Here is a 16,253-nt window from a genome sequence, read left to right as displayed (position 1 = left end):
CTCCTCTATAACGTAAGGGATACCATTTGTACAAGCGTTGCTCCGCTGCTGCACGCTGTGAGGAGCTTAGATATCGTCAGACAAGCGTTGCTTTTCTTCAAAAATAGTTTCCCCATTGTTCTCCATGGTAATGCCTTCCACAAATAATACACGCGCAGACTTTCCGTAGAATGGGAAGAATTTTTACCAATCCGATTCGGTTTACAGGGGATGTTTGTTATCGGTATAAAAATTATAGTGTTTCGAAAAATGCGAAAGAGGTAATAATAATGGCTTGTCTGAGAATTTTCCTTAAATTCTCAAGTAGTGGATACATTCTTTATACTCATTACGAACGAAATGTAACGGAGACGGTATTTTTGAATTCAGGGTAAGTTAGAAAGTAGGCGGTCACTTATCGTTTCGGGGTAAAATTTGTGCGTCCGTAATAGCCGAAGAGTTTATTTAAGTTGACGAGGTATACGATTTAATCGTGTCTCTCGAAGGTATTAGACTTGAGCAAGCGTGTTAATTGGTGGTTAAACGAGCTAGACGCGAGGTAGGTAATTTCACCTTCTTTTCCGTCGAATGACTTTTAAAGAGTTGGAAGTCGACGGCGATGGGTAACGCGCAAGGTAAACGATTCGGCCATGCAGCACCGTCTCGATCTAATCGCACAAGATTATCGTCCATTCGGTAATTAGCCGATTAGTATATGTATTCATTAATAAATATATGTAATACACACATATACGCACAAACCCAGTCTGCATTAGAATTGTCCATACGGTGTTACATATATACCTTCCTTAATTACACGACACACAATTAGCATACTCAGTTCACATTTGGTTTGTAAATTTGACTAAATAGTTGCACGTCAGCAGCTCCGGAAGTTCGCGTACCCCTTGCGCTATTGCTGCATGTTCATACTGTATCCACTATGTACCTGCCCACTATGAATTTCCGTTTCTAAACATCCACGTTCCCGTCATGTGTCCATGCACGTGTGTATCGTATCCCCCTCACACAAAGCCCTGTCACCCACACATCAACGTCGTTCAGATTTGTATCACGCGTCGCTGCTTCCTGCTGTAGGTATACCGAAGCTGCAACAGAGCCGACGTTCTCATCACTCTTTGCGCTAAAGCGCAAATCATGTCGCCTGATACCGTGTCATTAGCGCTGTTGATTGCGCCTTGTTTGCTTTTTTACGGACGCCCCCCCCCCCCCTCTAGCCCCCTGTCGTCGTTCTTCGAGAAAATAAACGCGGTGTAAGAATCCTGCACACCGATCTTATAAAGAATAAGAACTTAAATTAGATGGTCCGTTCGTTATACAGTTGCAGATTATCGTTATAAAAGAACGACATGTGAAAGGTGTGTAGATTGACGTAATCGTGTAAATCACTCGGCAGGTTTTGTGAGTAACTAGCTATATGTACAGCACATATGTGTGAGAAGAAGAGAGCGGTTGGGAATATTTTTGTTAATTGGTCCTAACTTTTAACATATATATCACATTCTCAAGCTCGCCGCAGGAAGTAGATTGTAAAATAGTATAAGCATGGTGGTTGAGGAGATGAAGAATCCCTGTACCGTGGCTTTGAATCATCGGTTTGTAATCTGAAAAGTTTTAGTCAGCTAACGAACGAAGAAAGAAAGAAAGAAGTGGGCTAAGAGCAGTGATTAGTTCTCGGTGTTAATCGACTGATTGTGAACTTGTTCACCGAGAACGCAGCGACCGTTTAAATCGTACACAATTTTAAACGCAATAAGGTTACGGTTGTTCAGATTAGATTATGAACGATAATTGCAGCGACGATCTCGATTCTCGTTCCTGTGTACTCGGGTTAACGGGAAACGGGTGTTCGTTGCATCGCACTAACAATAAGGGGGGAATTGTTGTCGGAGGGCACTACTTCCTATGGTATGGTGTGTATATACATACATATATATATACCTCCAGTTAATGTATGTTAATTGACCTACGCCTCTGTCTATGCCATTATATCCGCAAAACCACTCATTCCTCCGCAGTGTATGGGTTATAAGGCGGTGTTTGTGCCTAATGATAATTCGTTTTCCTCAAAGGGTTCACCTTGCTCTCATTACCTTTCACCGCCGCCGCCGCGACTAATTGCACGACATTACTCATGCCCTTCATTCCTGCGACGCGACGAGTCGATTAAGTGTAATACCTTTCGGCGACGATGATTATGATATGGAATGTCCTTATGTTTTTCTCTGTAACGAGGAATACGTACTGCGCAGGAATTACTTTTAACCGAAATCACGATGTTGAAGTATCAATGATATTTAGGGGTGTGTGACGGGCTGACATTGAGCTGAATTCATACAATACGTAGGGCTGTAAAAAAGAGTTTGGAACGGTCGGAAAACCCGAAGTTTTTTAGAAACCCGAAAAGTGGGTAGAAAACCTAACTTGTCTAATATTCATAATATTGGAGGAATACTAAATATTTATGTAGAAAGAGTTGTTGAATATGTACGACAGAAAGGAACACGTCGCGTCGTTAATTGTCAACGTATCTTAAGGATACAATTTATTAATCTGATTAAACAAAAGAATTTGATAATAAAAATCAACACGAAGGGGGGGGGGGGGGAGTCTGTTCTTTATTGTCAAAATTGAAAAATTTAATAAGTCTACGAGATGTTTTGCCTGTTTGAAGTTGAAGTGATTCTTCTGTATTATCTTTAATTTTGGAATTTCATTCAAGGTTAATTTTATTGCTCTTTTAATGTTCACCGATTGTAAACTGAGAATTCTGTTGAAGTTTGTTTATTCCTTTGTTTAATTAGATTAATAAATTGTGCCGTAAGGAGGACTCACGTAACAATCATAATAAACTCTGAAGTCAAGATTCCTCTTTCCACTAAATATGAATAATACATAGTACATTTAAATGACATTGATATTTTCTGTAAGTCTACGTTTTAGATTACACGATCGTTAGTTTTTACTGTCGATACTGTGCCGGATGTACAATAATAAAGTATACGACACTGTTGTGAGTAGCGCGCTTCACTTCGCCCGGGGATTGCCAAAAATCTGGAAAGACCGACCCGAAACATGAGGCTGAAGTTAGTAACTTTAACGTAAGGAAAATCAGGAAAAAAATCATTTTACGCAATTTTAGGATGACTTTCAAAAAATTGGGTTTGCAAAATACGATTATAGATTATTTATCATGGTTTACTAAATTTCAGACATTCCTAAAGGTGTAAATTAGGTAACGATTTTTCCTAAATATGAATCCCTACGGTAAAGTCATTAACTTAATTCTCATCCCGAAACTAGTTAATTTCGTTTGTAGTGGATAATAAACCTCCGCCAGTAGCAAAACGGCGGCAAAGCTTATTCATGGAGCGTACATTTGAATAGCCGTATATACCTATAATAATATATGTAATTCATAGAAACGCTTTCGCTCTCTAGGATTTATCTATACATCTATAGAACTATAAATATAGCGTGGATTCGCATACCGATTCAATGCATTACAGGTACGAAGTGCTTACAAATATGTTTAGGAATTTCAGATTTTTATCCAGGCCAGTGAATTCTCCTCGTAGCTTTTCCCCATAAACAATGCAGAAAATTCGATCAAACGAAAACGAATCGGCGGTTTAGTCTGTTCGAAAATCGATCAAGAACAGGCCGATTCTTTGTTGTTTTCAGTTTTGGCACGGGCAACCTAGCACCGAATAAATTTAAATAGAAATGCAGCTTTTTGCCTGGAACACCGGAGGCACGTGACGTATGTACGTAACACGGAAAATTAGATGGGTGAAAAATGTGCGATATAAAAGCCGGAAGGTGTATGAATTCATGTTGTTACATACCTAATTCCTGTAGAGCTTGTAGGAATGGACCATGACCCCCGTGACGCCACGCATCAAGGCGCCGAATTTCTATGCAAACCATTTCACTCGCGTCCCGCGTACTCTGGCGCCGATGTATCGAAACAATCGAAACAGACTGGACGCGACGTGAAGTTCGTACCGGAAGCCGAAGGTTCGATACGTCGATCCGCGACGATCGCGAGTATCGCAGGATGTTGGAAAACTAACCTCACCGAGATCACGTACTTTACGTTTTCACTTATTTACTACGCGCACTTTACTTTCGACACTAGCAACTACTCGCTGCTGCACTTGATTGTTCACTTATTATTTACACACGGTATAAAAAGGACGGAGATTTTCACTGCGATGTGTGGAGGGACCTGCGATGCTTTCGGATGCGAGTCTTGCGCCAAGTAAGTTCCATCTGATTTCGACGCCTGATCAAAACAAAAGCCGGCCGTTTGTGTTCGAAGTTCGAATCACGGTCGATGCTTGGCTGTTTCTTGTTTTTCTCTTCGTTGAACTGGGATTAATCTGTAACTGTATGTGTGCAATATCGGTTATTATTGCGTCACTATATTTCTAAACACTGTGGGGGTTGTTTATTGACTACTTTTTATTTGAAAAATTTTAATTTCTTTATTAAAGGAGGGAAAAAATTTATTGAAGATCGATGAAATTCTGATCTCGTGTATCTTGTGATATCTTGTCTCACATAGCGTGAAAATTGAAGAATTATTTGACGAGTATACCTTACAATTAGCCGATTTCTGTAGATTATAGAAGATTGAATTTGATTCCCACGAGATAATTTATTTATTGAAACACTCGGGTGGGGGGGAACAATTCTGTTCTAGGTCCTTAGTAGCCGCGAAGCATGGATGGATCGAGTGCATGTCTACCACTTTTCCAGGCAAGGTTTACTACTTTCACATGAGTACGCGATGCTCTACGTGGCAACGACCCGTTCCGCGCAACGTCACGCTTCCGCGTTACAAAAAATTTCGGGTGAGTTTCCTTAAGCATGGCTATAAATATAAGTTCGCTCGTAGAGCGAAATCTCAATTTCAGATGTGTTTTAAACGGTGATAATTTCGCGCGATAATTTTTCCCCTCTAGGAATATAACGCGACCGATTCGCCGAGCAACGATGAGGTCCTTCCGTCAGGATTAGCGATGTCGAGTACCAAGCATTCGATTTTCTCCGGTGCACCTCCGTCGGAGTTCGAAATGCACGCTCGTAGGATGCAGATATATCTTCAGAAAAACACCGATCATTGCAGCGACGGGGCGCTGCGAGAAAAACTGATCGAATGCTACAAGAACGCAAAAGCCGAGCTTGCCAAAAAATTGGACCATAAGCGAAGGACGCAGAAGCCGAGGAGCGTCGCTGAGAAGCCGAAGATGCAGCCGAGGACCCCTCAGGCTCCTGTAAAAACGATCCGCGAATGTAATGGGATAAAAACGATCAGCTACGATCACGTGCCCCGGGAATTACCGGCTGGTGCAAAATGTTGCGATCTGAGCGAGACCACATCCGATTCGAACGCTTTCCTCGCTCCGCGCTGTGAACGATCATCGGTAACCGACAAAAGTCTAATCGCACCCGGTCAAGGTCGAGACGAGGATGGTATATCTGGTCGCGATCGCCGCTTCGTCGGTTTAACTTTCAAGGATTTGAATTTAAGCGATACGGAGAACACCGAGAGCGGATTCGGATCTGCGTAGTAGGCTGCTCGGTTTTCGAACTGTTCACTTGCAAATTCGATCGGAATATTCCTATACCTGCGTACATGCAACATTTTCCCGGTAAAAAAATAGCGGACTCACGTGATACTAGGATGTAAGAATTATCATATTAAAACGATCTGCAGGTATCAGATTGAAGAAACCTTTCGCACTAGGTTCTATACCCTAGAGATACTTACTACACGTACATGCCAGTTGTATGAGATATTTCCATTAAAGTTACAGTTTATAATTCATACGTTCAGCGATTCTTATTTTCCTTCAAACATCAAATGCCCCTGATTTCAGGCGATTGTCGGACAACCCATCTAGATCAACATCTGTGGTAATGCATGACACATAACGTACGGTAAACAGTGACGGAGCCGTAGGATTGGGCAGAATTATTTTGTGCATTAGACTGCGTAAAAAAAACGACGATTTTTTTCTTCAGAATTCAAGTCGAAAATATATCAGTTGGAATGAGGAAAAACGAGGCTGTTCAAGTTGCAGCTCTCAATATTGATACTTAGAGGTGCCTCATCGCGATTTTTTATTTCCCAGTTGAATGACATAAAATCGTAAAGAGACCTTTTTTGTAGAAAGTTCAATTCCCTACAAAAATAAGTAATGGTCTTATCAGTATAGTAATACGTTGACAAGTTATAAAATTCCGAATTACGAGTTATATAAAGTTAGACAAAAAAACATTCTCATGTTATTTTAATGGGAAATAGAAAATCGCGATAAGGCACCTCAATATCAAGAGCGAAAGCTTGGGCAGTATATTTTGTTGGTCATTTTGAACAATATTGTTTACTTGAATTTTGAACAAAAAGGTCGATTATTTTTATACAGTCTGGTATGCATATATATTACAGATATCAAGAAATCACTCGTCGATATTTCTGTGGTCAGATAAATACACATGATTGAATTTGAATAATTCATTCTACTCGTTCCGTTTTCTTTATACATATGAAATCTCGTTTCACATCGATCTGCATGTTTTGTCCCAAATTTTCACATTGTCAGCTGCAGTCAAGCGTCTAGACGTTATGCGCTTTTGGAACGAATATAACCCAATTGACTTTCCGAGCTATTCAGATCCCTTTTTTGAATACCAAACAACCGTTTTGCTCCGAATCCATCCACAATCCGCCCGATAATTATCATCTCGTTATTATTTCGAGAGTTTTTTCGGTCCAAGGGGTTCCTCGTTTACTTTTTTATTTGTTTTTCTCGATGTCGCAACAAGTTTTGACCTACATACCAGACACGGAGATTCCGTGTAGGTACTCGAAGCGTAGATAAAAATCAAATATCCGGAGTCTAGAGGCGGTATGGAAAAAGTCCGAGGCTTGTCTGAACGATAATTCCTAACACATTTAATCTTCGGGGGCCACTCCCAGCTCGCATCGTCCTCTGCTGCAGCAGCTGGCGGAGACCTAATGTTGACTTTTCAACAATCGTAATGTGTTACATAACTAATTTCAGACTCGCAATTATGTCTAGCATGTAAGTAATAGGCAGTGAGGCCTGCCTTTCGCTGTTAATTCGGTCTAACGAGATGCGTTTTCGCAATAATAAGCACTTTTTCACTGCCGTAAACGGGACTGGGTCCACCCTCCAGCCATCTATCCTCGTCCTTTTCTATCCCACCGCTACCTTCTCGCCTATCTCAAGGCTCGTCGACTCACGGCCTAGGCCTCAAACGCGATCATCTGTTTTTGTATCGGTATACATACCGTAAAATGTGTAATACCTAGTTTTATTCGAGAACAAATGGAACCGTTCAAACGTCCATGACCCACCTCTGCTCGTTCAGTATCAAAATTATGGGTACCGTAGGTAGCGGGTGACGCTCATATACGTCCTCGAATCTCGCATATAAATCGATATAGATTTTTATCTGTATTTGTTTTTCTTCCTAAAAATGGAATTTCGTTACCGAGTCTCAGACGAGCTCGCGTGTCTTCTCCAACTCTACAAATCGTCTCATGCAGTGCAGAATGCATAAAATGTAAATGCCTGAGACAATCGGAGCTCGCACATATACGTGGGTACGAAAGGGACTGCGTTCAGGGAGCACACCATGATGCAGAAGACCGGGGTACGGCTACGGTGGAACGGCGTTGTCGGCATGAGCGGGCATGAGATCAGTAAGGTAGGAGTGCCACGGTGAAGAGATACAGGTGCGCGCAACGGTGCGAGGATTCCCGGGACCACTACGTTCCCCGGTACCTGCCCCCCTTCCCCCCCCCCCATTCCTTGACTCTTTCGCTGCTCCCTCCCGCTTCGCCCTTCCCATAGCTTCGTTCGCGCTAACTTCTCTCCCTCGCCTCCTCGCCTCCTCGCCTCCTCGCCTCCTCTCCCTTTGCTTCGCTCGCTCGCCGCGAGCCTCGCGAGAATTTTAAAACGAGTTCGTGGCAGCGCACCGCTGCAGACGACGTCTGTTACAGTAGGTACAGGTAGGTAGGTAGGTAGGTTGGTAGGTATACATGCGCAACCCACGTACAATGAGCCGCCACCCCTTCCCCGGGGTCCCCTTCTTCCAGGCTTCACGTACACGTGCGAACGTGGTACCAGTCTTACTGTTCGTTATCCTGCACCGTACACGGACCTGTGCAGAAGCCTTTCCGCGGTGGGGGTGAAGCGAAGGGCGGTTTGACGGTGTGCGCGAGACTCCGGCGAGGAGGCTTCTGAAGCACGTACCGGCGGGACCGGAGTGATTTCGAGATCGTGCATCGCAGGTTCATGGGAATTAACTTGCCGCCTGACCACTCCTGCTGCAGGGCCCCCAGGTCCCGTCTATACGATATAAATCGCCTTTGCGCAAGCCAGCTTTCGATGTGTGCAGCGGATTCCTTCCTGCATCGAACCTTTCTCCTCGGCAGCATGGGCCTCGCCTTCTTGCAGCAGCCTTCGTCGTCTGCACATATAAATTATAATGAATCGCGTGATTACGCAGCGCAGCAATTCCTCCGGGGTATCCTGGAGCCATGCATTGTCGTTTCCTCGAGAACGCCTTTTTTGCGCACCTCGGTTTTTCCTCCTCCGCTACGTGTAGGTATTGTACGTGTATATACTGGAATTCAACGGCAAAACAATCTGGAAGCTATTTCTCATCTCGATTTCCTGTCGCCTGCTCTCGCGCATGCCAACGGAAGACACAAGGCTCGAACAGCTTCTCCTCCAGCTGGCTTTCTCGACGACGAGGTATATACGAGAGGGAATCAAGCGGCTCTGCCAAGTGAGGAATTACCGCTCGTAAAAAGGCCGGCAAGTACGCGAAATAGCTTCCCGGGGATTCCCCGACGCGACTCGCCTGTCTCGAGCAACTCCGATGCAGCTTCTACACCCTACGGAACTTCTCTCGAGGTAGCGCCTGCCATATGCTATCCCGCGAGCATCTCTCGTTCCGCAATTTCTCGAGATGGACGTCTCTATACCCGGCGGTCAGCCGCGGTCAGCGATGGCTATTACTTGGTTGCATTGCGGACGACTAACGATTTCTCAGGGAAAGACCGTTCGTAATAAAAGTCACCGCGCTCTTCTAGCGATTTTATTATTCCTCGCAACTACGAGACTACCTGGAGAACCGGATGGTGCGGCCGCCATTTTGGTGGCCATTTGAAGACTTACAGCAATGTGAAAAAAAAAAATGAATAAAATAAATACAAAGAAAAACGAGACCGTTTCATTGTGTTTTCATCGCGGGAACTGCCGCGTTTGTTTCTCACTTACCTATAGTATACGGTCGTTGCCGTAGGTATATATGTATTCTATCGCAGTTGAAGCGAAGGAAGCGTGATGCCGGGGCATAATGCCCCTCCGTGAAAGAAAGAATATATACCGTGGAGGACGCTGTGAAACAGTCTCTCCCAAGCCGCAAAGTTCACGGCCGTCAGAGCCGCGGCGAGTCTCGATCTTGATTTGATCTTATCCGCGAGCCTTGCGTCGGAAGCGAGAATTGCCTTTGTCTCTGGTTTGCGTTAAGCCGCTATCAAGTCCGTACGGCCGCCATACGTGTGCATGTACCTGCTCCGTGCTTGGCGCGAAATTACCTCCGAGTATAATTTAATGCCACGGTTTATCCTGAGGACGGTGAGACGTAACAACAATCCTCCTAGTTGTAGGTATACCGCATTCCGCTTCGTCTCCGCCTCGAACCTGGAACCGCTTTCAAGTCTAGCGACTTGTTTTCCGCGGTGAACATCCGCGAGCCGGGAAGACAAAGTCTTTCGTTGTGCGACAGACCGTGGACGTTTCCGCCAGAAAGATAAAGAGCCTGCTGCTGCTACACGGCTGCAGGGCAAAGAAAATAGAGCCTCAGGTAACTTCGGTGGAGGGAAAATTCTCGAATGCGTATTTGGAGTAATAACGAGTGTTCCGAGGAAGCTTCGTCGCTCCAACGACTTACCACGCTCAATTCGCTCCTTCATAGGGCATTCGCTTACTCACCGGCTTGTTCCTCGTTTTCTAAGTGCCATCTAAGTGGTTCGTTCTAGTCGCTCTTCGAGGGAACTCTTGCGTGTCCTTTACCGCCGCGGTTTCAAGTTCGTTGCCCTTGCCCGTCGCTCTGGTGAATGTCGACGCGCGTGGAACAAAGTGTCGCCACCTAGCGGCAGCTTTTCGAACTTCTCTCACGAGTTCAGTTCGCACGATAAGGCCTAAATGCAAAGATTGTACATACACAGATGTAGGTATGTAGATTGAACAGTCCGAAGTACTTATTTTCTGGATTCGATCTTGAATACCGACCCTTGCGATCAATAACTGCAAGATTGTTTGTCAGGAACAGGAATGACAAGATAATTTTTATCGCCATTATGCGTATATCAGTTTCGAACTATGCATAGTCAAAGCAAGCCACCTTTTGGCACTCTCGTTGATTGCCTTGAACATCTGTTCTCATCAATACTTTAAACCGCATTGAAACCTAAATTTGACTTTATATTATTTCGCACCCTAGTTTGCGGCACGAATAACATACGATTTCCAGCAGGGCAGCGTTGCTCCTAATATTAACAGTCTGCGCCATCTTGCGGAATGTTTTGTAACCACAAGAGCACACGGTTGTAGTATCGGTAAGTCAGGTCTCTCGGTCTGTATAGAATGAAGTGGTTGGTCTGCGGGTTGCATATGGCGAGGCGCGTCGTTGCACCGATTTTCAAATACGATCTATAATTACTCTGCTATTTTCAAGTTCTACGTGCAGACACATGGCGGACAGCTTAATGACTAGTTTTCGAGCACGAAAAATGTGGGTTATTCGATGAGTACGTACTTCCCAGGCTCTCCCGCATCGCATACTCTTTTGACCAACGTAACGCCCGCGTACAATTCTGGCGCCGAAATGTGTAATAAACCGCATGTGGCGTCCCAGTGGCTATCCAGCGGTGACGCGTGCGGCCTAGTTTATTAATAAACATTGGATCGTCGGTGAAAAATAGGAGGAAATATTTTATCGGTCACGTTATGGACGCTCGCGACGGGCTTATAATCGGCGCGAAAAACTTGGACAGGCAGCGCGAAACAATATCCCGCTGAGGGTATAATCGCGCCGTTTTCAACAGCTATCGATCACGGCCCAGGGTTTGCCACGGTACCATCTGTTATTCTCTGTACCCTCATCGCGTCTCTAAATAGTATCCCTATCTCGTTGCGTCTGGATTTGCCGACGACGCTGGGTGATCAGGGAACGCGACGGGTTCAATTGCCATATGAATTACAAAAATTATGAGCACTGATTTTGCATCAGCATCGTGTGCGTCCGCAGAAATGAGGAAAAGGCGTCTTCGACGGTCCATAATATCTCATCATCTCCGACGTCCGCTACTTTAATCTGCGTATGATTTCCGACGAAATGACTCTGCCACTGTTGTCCTTTGTCAAACAGCCCCTGTAATTGCGCCGACGTTTTGACCACCGGAAGGGCTTCGCTGGTTCGATCATCGATTGACGGGGTCTCGGCGAAGCTTAAGGCAACAGCGTGACTTCGCCTCGTGTAGCGTTGGCTTTGCGTCTGGTTTTGGGTCGGCGCATGCGCCGAGGCGCGCTATTCGTGGGCGGATGAGGTATACACAACATAGGTGTACTAAAGCGGGAGTGAGAGGAAACCAGGCGGCGGCGGCGGCGGCGGTGAAGGATGAAGAGGAGGAGAAGAAGGAGGAGGAGGAGGAGGAGGAGGCGAATGGAAAGGCAGGCTGGCTGGTCGACGACTGGCGGCGAGTTGAGCCTCGTTGGCACAGAAAACATGAAAGTGTACGCGAGTCGGACGAAATGAAAGCGCGCTAGACGATCGAAGGTAGCCAGAGATTCGACGGTGCAATAACAATTGAATTTGAAAACGCGAGGGATCGAGTGGAGGGCCGGAAATCGAGGAGGGATCGCGACCCTGGGCGAAGGGTGCGACATACAGAACGGGAACCCGGACACGAGGAGGGGCGAGGACGGTCGGGACTTCTCTCTTTCTCGAATTCGAATCAATTGGAAATCAGTCGGAACGGTTCCTGGACTCACGGCCCTGCCGCCCCGGAGATGCAGTCGGAATTAGTGCCGCGGGTTCACAGGTGTTTTGTGTCAACCGTGCAGGTGCCAAGTGCGGTTATCAATTGGTGAGAATCACCTGTCGCCGCTTCCTATCGCGACGCTTTATTCCAAGCGGCCGCGTTTCATCCGGGATAGTGTGAACCAGTGCCCTGCAGTGATAACCGTCCTCTTCCACCTACCGATCGTCCCGTTTCTTCGTCACCGACTATAACAAACGCGGTGACAATGAAACGACCGATTGTTATCTCGCGGTGGTCAGGAATTTTTCTCATTCTATTAGCGGAGGTAAGTTCCACGTTACAGACACCAACAAGTTGGACACGAAATTTTTCCGCTCCTATCCGCTCCCCGATTCACCTGCAGCCTTGTTTTGCTTTTCGAAATACTTTCTACGGTGGCTCTTAAAGATCGATCGTAGCTCCTCGCCGAATCGATCACTAGTCAAAATCGATTCAGATCGAGTCGGACCATCACGCTGCGCGTTTCGAATTATACCATCGTTTCGCACTTGAAATAATTATCCCGGCCCAATAACTGTGGGAAATGAATTCCGAACCTTCACAGAGCCCGAAATATTCCCGAGGCCGTTGTTGACGCGGCCGCATTTTGACAGAATTTGAATACCCGTAGGAAAATTTGGCAAACCCTGACCTGACCGAAGAAACGTACGTCTTTCAGCTCAGCGTTAAACTTCATCCCCGCCTCGGCTACCTGTGGAACGTCTGACCGTAGTATAGGGAGTTAGTATACCTCCGCTCACTCACACTACTTCCAAAGTCTGTCTTGAACCGCATACGTACACTGCTTCAGGGTCTTACAAGCCACGGCAGGTAAAAGCAGACACACGGAACAGGCAGATGGAGGCATATTATCGATACCTAGGACTGCCTGTTTCGCTCCCATGCAAACTGACGTAGGTGCTTAGGTGTGTACGGACCTGGTTGAGTAAGCATTGCATAACTTGAACGACTTAAATGCACGATATCTGAAAAATTATCTTTCGCTCCGCTTCGAGACTGTAATGGAACGCCCAGTGTCCCGAGGAATCATTACAGTGGATGTCGTGGGTGTCAATTTTCTCCCGCAACGTAAATCGGTGCCTCACGATCGTTTGAATCGGTGATTTTAATCCTGTTGTATGGTGGAAAGTACCAGTTTCGATTCGAGGCGACGAGATGGCTATGCGTAGACGGAGAACCGTTTGCTCTGACAATCGCGTGCGAAGGTTACTTTTACAACATCTAGGCTACGCCAGCCTGGGATATGGTCCAGAGATCAGGCCCGCAGCTTCTCGATCCTTTCGATCCCCTACGGGAAGTCAAAACCGAGTATATCGCGTTGGATGCATGGCGTTCGATCAATTGGAGACCAGATGGAACCGTTCCGATTTGGTCGAGCAATGGATGGCGGTGATTTTCAGTTTTGCTTCAAGTCAAATCGAACTTTCCATCATCTCTATTCGACCGTGGGAACATTCTAATGCAGCTTTCGATAAGAGTTGACAGTCGTCAAGCGGTGCTGGATAATTGTACTCACTGTAGCCGCATTGGTTGAAGTATGAAATCCATGGAAGGTTGTTTGTGATTGTTGGAAGAAGGATTGGGGGATAGGCAAGGTGTCCAGGTTGCTCTGGACAAACGGGCTAGTCTTTCGACGGGTGAAAGAACTCCACACTCCTCTCATTGAGTACAGTTCACGCACGTTCAGCTGGGGCAGCCATAAAGGCCTTTCGTAGTAACCCAACTCCTCTGGCACGAAAGACCTGGATGTACGAATGTGCGTCGCTCGATGCTCACGCATATTGAATGAGGTGTAAAGTCCCGTGATCAGCCAGCCAGCAGGCTCAATTCGAATCCCACTTTGGCACTGTCGAATTCAGCTCGTCACGTGTTCATCGTTGGATTAAATCGTTGGGATCTCTGAAATTCCACTTTTATTCATTCCTCTCGTCTTTCTCTGCTTACTGTGACCTTCGCACGTGTATTCCTGGAATCGAGTATAGGAAGTCTACTGATTTATTGTCCGCGGATAGGTCATTTACAAAAACGAAATTCAAAAAGTCGTAAAAATTTATATAAAAATCGTCATTAGCGATCGTTGATTAATTCGTGGAAATTAAGAAATGATGTTGCTTGGGAGAAGCCATATCGAATTCAGCGTTGGTTCGATTTCAACCGAACCAAAAATCACATCATTTTACTGAAGCGTTCGTTCTCTAAAGTTTTCTCAGAAAACTATGACACTATGGTTAAATTTGTACTTTTCTTGTTAGTCAAAGTTACGGATTGTTCCTTGTTCCTCGATACGACGAGGTGCGTTAAACAGGCCTTTATTTGACTGTTTAAACGTAATCTATCGCGTGTTATTTAAGCCCCGAATTGAATGAAGTTCCATCCGACAACGAGGATCTCTTGTCTTCAATAATGTATCAATGAGAAGCGATCACCAACAGCCGGTATTTTCATTCATTCTTTTGCATTCCAATCCACTTGTCTCTGCATTGAAACGTGATAAGTGGATCCGATCCGAAAATCGGTGAGACAATCGCAGCGGCGAATCCGCGCGTTGAAAGATCCATGTAACGTCACAACCGTGGTAAAAAAATATTTTTTTGAATATACCGCCGAGTGTTTGGACATGTACGCGACTCGCTGTTGCGTTGAAAACAGGTTATCCTCTCGCGCGGCAAATCCGGTTTCTTGAATATCCTTTCGTTGTTGGAAAACAGCGGCCTCCGGACTGACTTTGAAGCGTATTTTGCACCTGCTGCTCTTCAACGAATCGTCACGCATATTATTAACGCGTTACAACAGCAGGTTCCTGACCAAAGCCCTCCCGAGCAATACCGCGGTATAATCGAGATCTTGGCAACTTTGCTGCGATTTCGAGGAAGCCTCTCATCTCGAGACTGACCTCGAGAAATATGCCGAGGTAGGATTCGCGCGACACACCGTTGGTATGGTAAAACCCGTCTTGTGGCTTGGCCGTTGAATTATACCTGCGAAAATTACCCGATCGCCAATATTTTCCTGCTTACTTGCGAATAACGACCCTGTGCGCCTTTCTTGTGGCCCTCGAAGGCGGTCGTGGCGACCGAAAAAATAACCGATTTTTAAGAATTTTTTTTCTTCACGGGTATAAGTGATTAATAAAGGCTGTGGATTATTGTTGGCATTTTATCAAGCGTATATTAAACTTATTTTGTGTAAATTTTTATTAAAATAATAATTTATCAACAAAGTTATGCGCCTTGACTTATTTTTAATTGATATTTTGACGAAGGGTTATCTGAAAATAAAAATAAAATCTTTATCAATATCTATACAAATGTAGCTATCGTTATGCGTGGCCGTTTTTTTTTTTTCATCAATATTTACAAAATGGTGAAAAAGGTCATAAAAACGGACCTTACTGATAAAAAAAATTTTAATCCGTAGCTATTTTGCAAATTATATATATGAAAAAAAGACGGTCACGTATAACGTTGACTACATTTGTATAGACATTGATAAAATGTTGTTTTCCCCGATGAAGGGGAAATATTTGTATTAGTCGTTAAGTCAAGGCCCATACCTTTGTTAATTTAAAAAAAATTGTAATAGAAACTTACATGAAACAAGTTCGATATACACTTAATGAAATACCGACCATCGGTTTCCTTTATTAATTAATTTCCCCCGTGAAAAAAATCCTTAAAAATCGGTTAGTGTTTCGGCCATCACAGTGGCCATCCTCCTTAAGAGGATGTGCGTAAGAAGTCAATCGGCGGAATAAGAAAATGCTGCAACGCGATAGACACGTTATAGATATCTGACGAAGATAGCTGAGAGCGAGAGAAAACCTCCGGCTTCTTGGCCCAGAATGCGAGGCGGATGACCGTAGCGTGCTAAAATAAACTCCTTCGACGGTAGTCGGAATTGTTGGATAACAAGTGCAGCGCTTTTCCCTGGGACCTGTTTTCCCGGGTCATGGGGTCAGCGGGTCAGAAACTCTGGGGTCCCCGAGGTGGGAAAAACGTACGTTTGTTCATTCCGCCAATCACGTGGTGGCTCGGTTTCTCATCTCCGCTTTCTGCTGTCACCGCTTAGCAGGAAAGTGTGACGAAATCGCTGCGGAAAG

General features: G+C 45.0%; 3 protein-coding genes across 9 annotated transcripts in view; 2 read left to right on the top strand and 1 right to left on the bottom strand.

Annotated features, from left to right (window-relative positions):
- The window catches only part of LOC124412671 (transcriptional regulator ovo), a 62,620-nt gene extending 58,564 nt beyond the window's left edge, over positions 1-4,056 (bottom strand). Inside the window, exon 1 of the mRNA XM_046892738.1 lies at positions 3,849-4,056. Within this exon, the coding sequence (XP_046748694.1) occupies positions 3,849-3,930 (82 nt within the window). The 5' untranslated portion in view covers positions 3,931-4,056. The remainder of the gene's footprint in view (positions 1-3,848) is intronic.
- A 17-nt stretch (positions 4,057-4,073) lies between these two features.
- On the top strand, positions 4,074-5,809 carry LOC124412674. The gene is made up of 3 exons (XM_046892747.1): positions 4,074-4,264; positions 4,709-4,859; positions 4,971-5,809. The coding sequence occupies exons 1-3, from the start codon at positions 4,218-4,220 to the stop codon at positions 5,577-5,579; spliced, it is 807 nt and encodes a 268-aa protein (XP_046748703.1). The 5' UTR covers positions 4,074-4,217; the 3' UTR covers positions 5,580-5,809.
- A 5,980-nt stretch (positions 5,810-11,789) lies between these two features.
- LOC124412126 (tyrosine-protein phosphatase 10D-like) overlaps positions 11,790-16,253 on the top strand; it is a 44,935-nt gene continuing 40,471 nt past the window's right edge. For all 7 annotated transcript variants that reach the window (XM_046891758.1, XM_046891755.1, XM_046891753.1 and 4 more), the window contains exon 1: positions 11,790-12,419. In XM_046891758.1, coding sequence (XP_046747714.1) covers positions 12,360-12,419 — 60 coding nt within the window. In that variant the 5' untranslated portion in view covers positions 11,790-12,359. The remainder of the gene's footprint in view (positions 12,420-16,253) is intronic.

Source organism: Diprion similis, chromosome 11 (genome assembly GCF_021155765.1).
Source record: "Diprion similis isolate iyDipSimi1 chromosome 11, iyDipSimi1.1, whole genome shotgun sequence".
NCBI classification, from domain to species: Eukaryota; Metazoa; Arthropoda; class Insecta; order Hymenoptera; family Diprionidae; genus Diprion; species Diprion similis.
The sequence above is the reverse complement of the archived record's forward strand: the minus strand, read 5'-3'. Positions and strand labels throughout refer to the sequence as shown.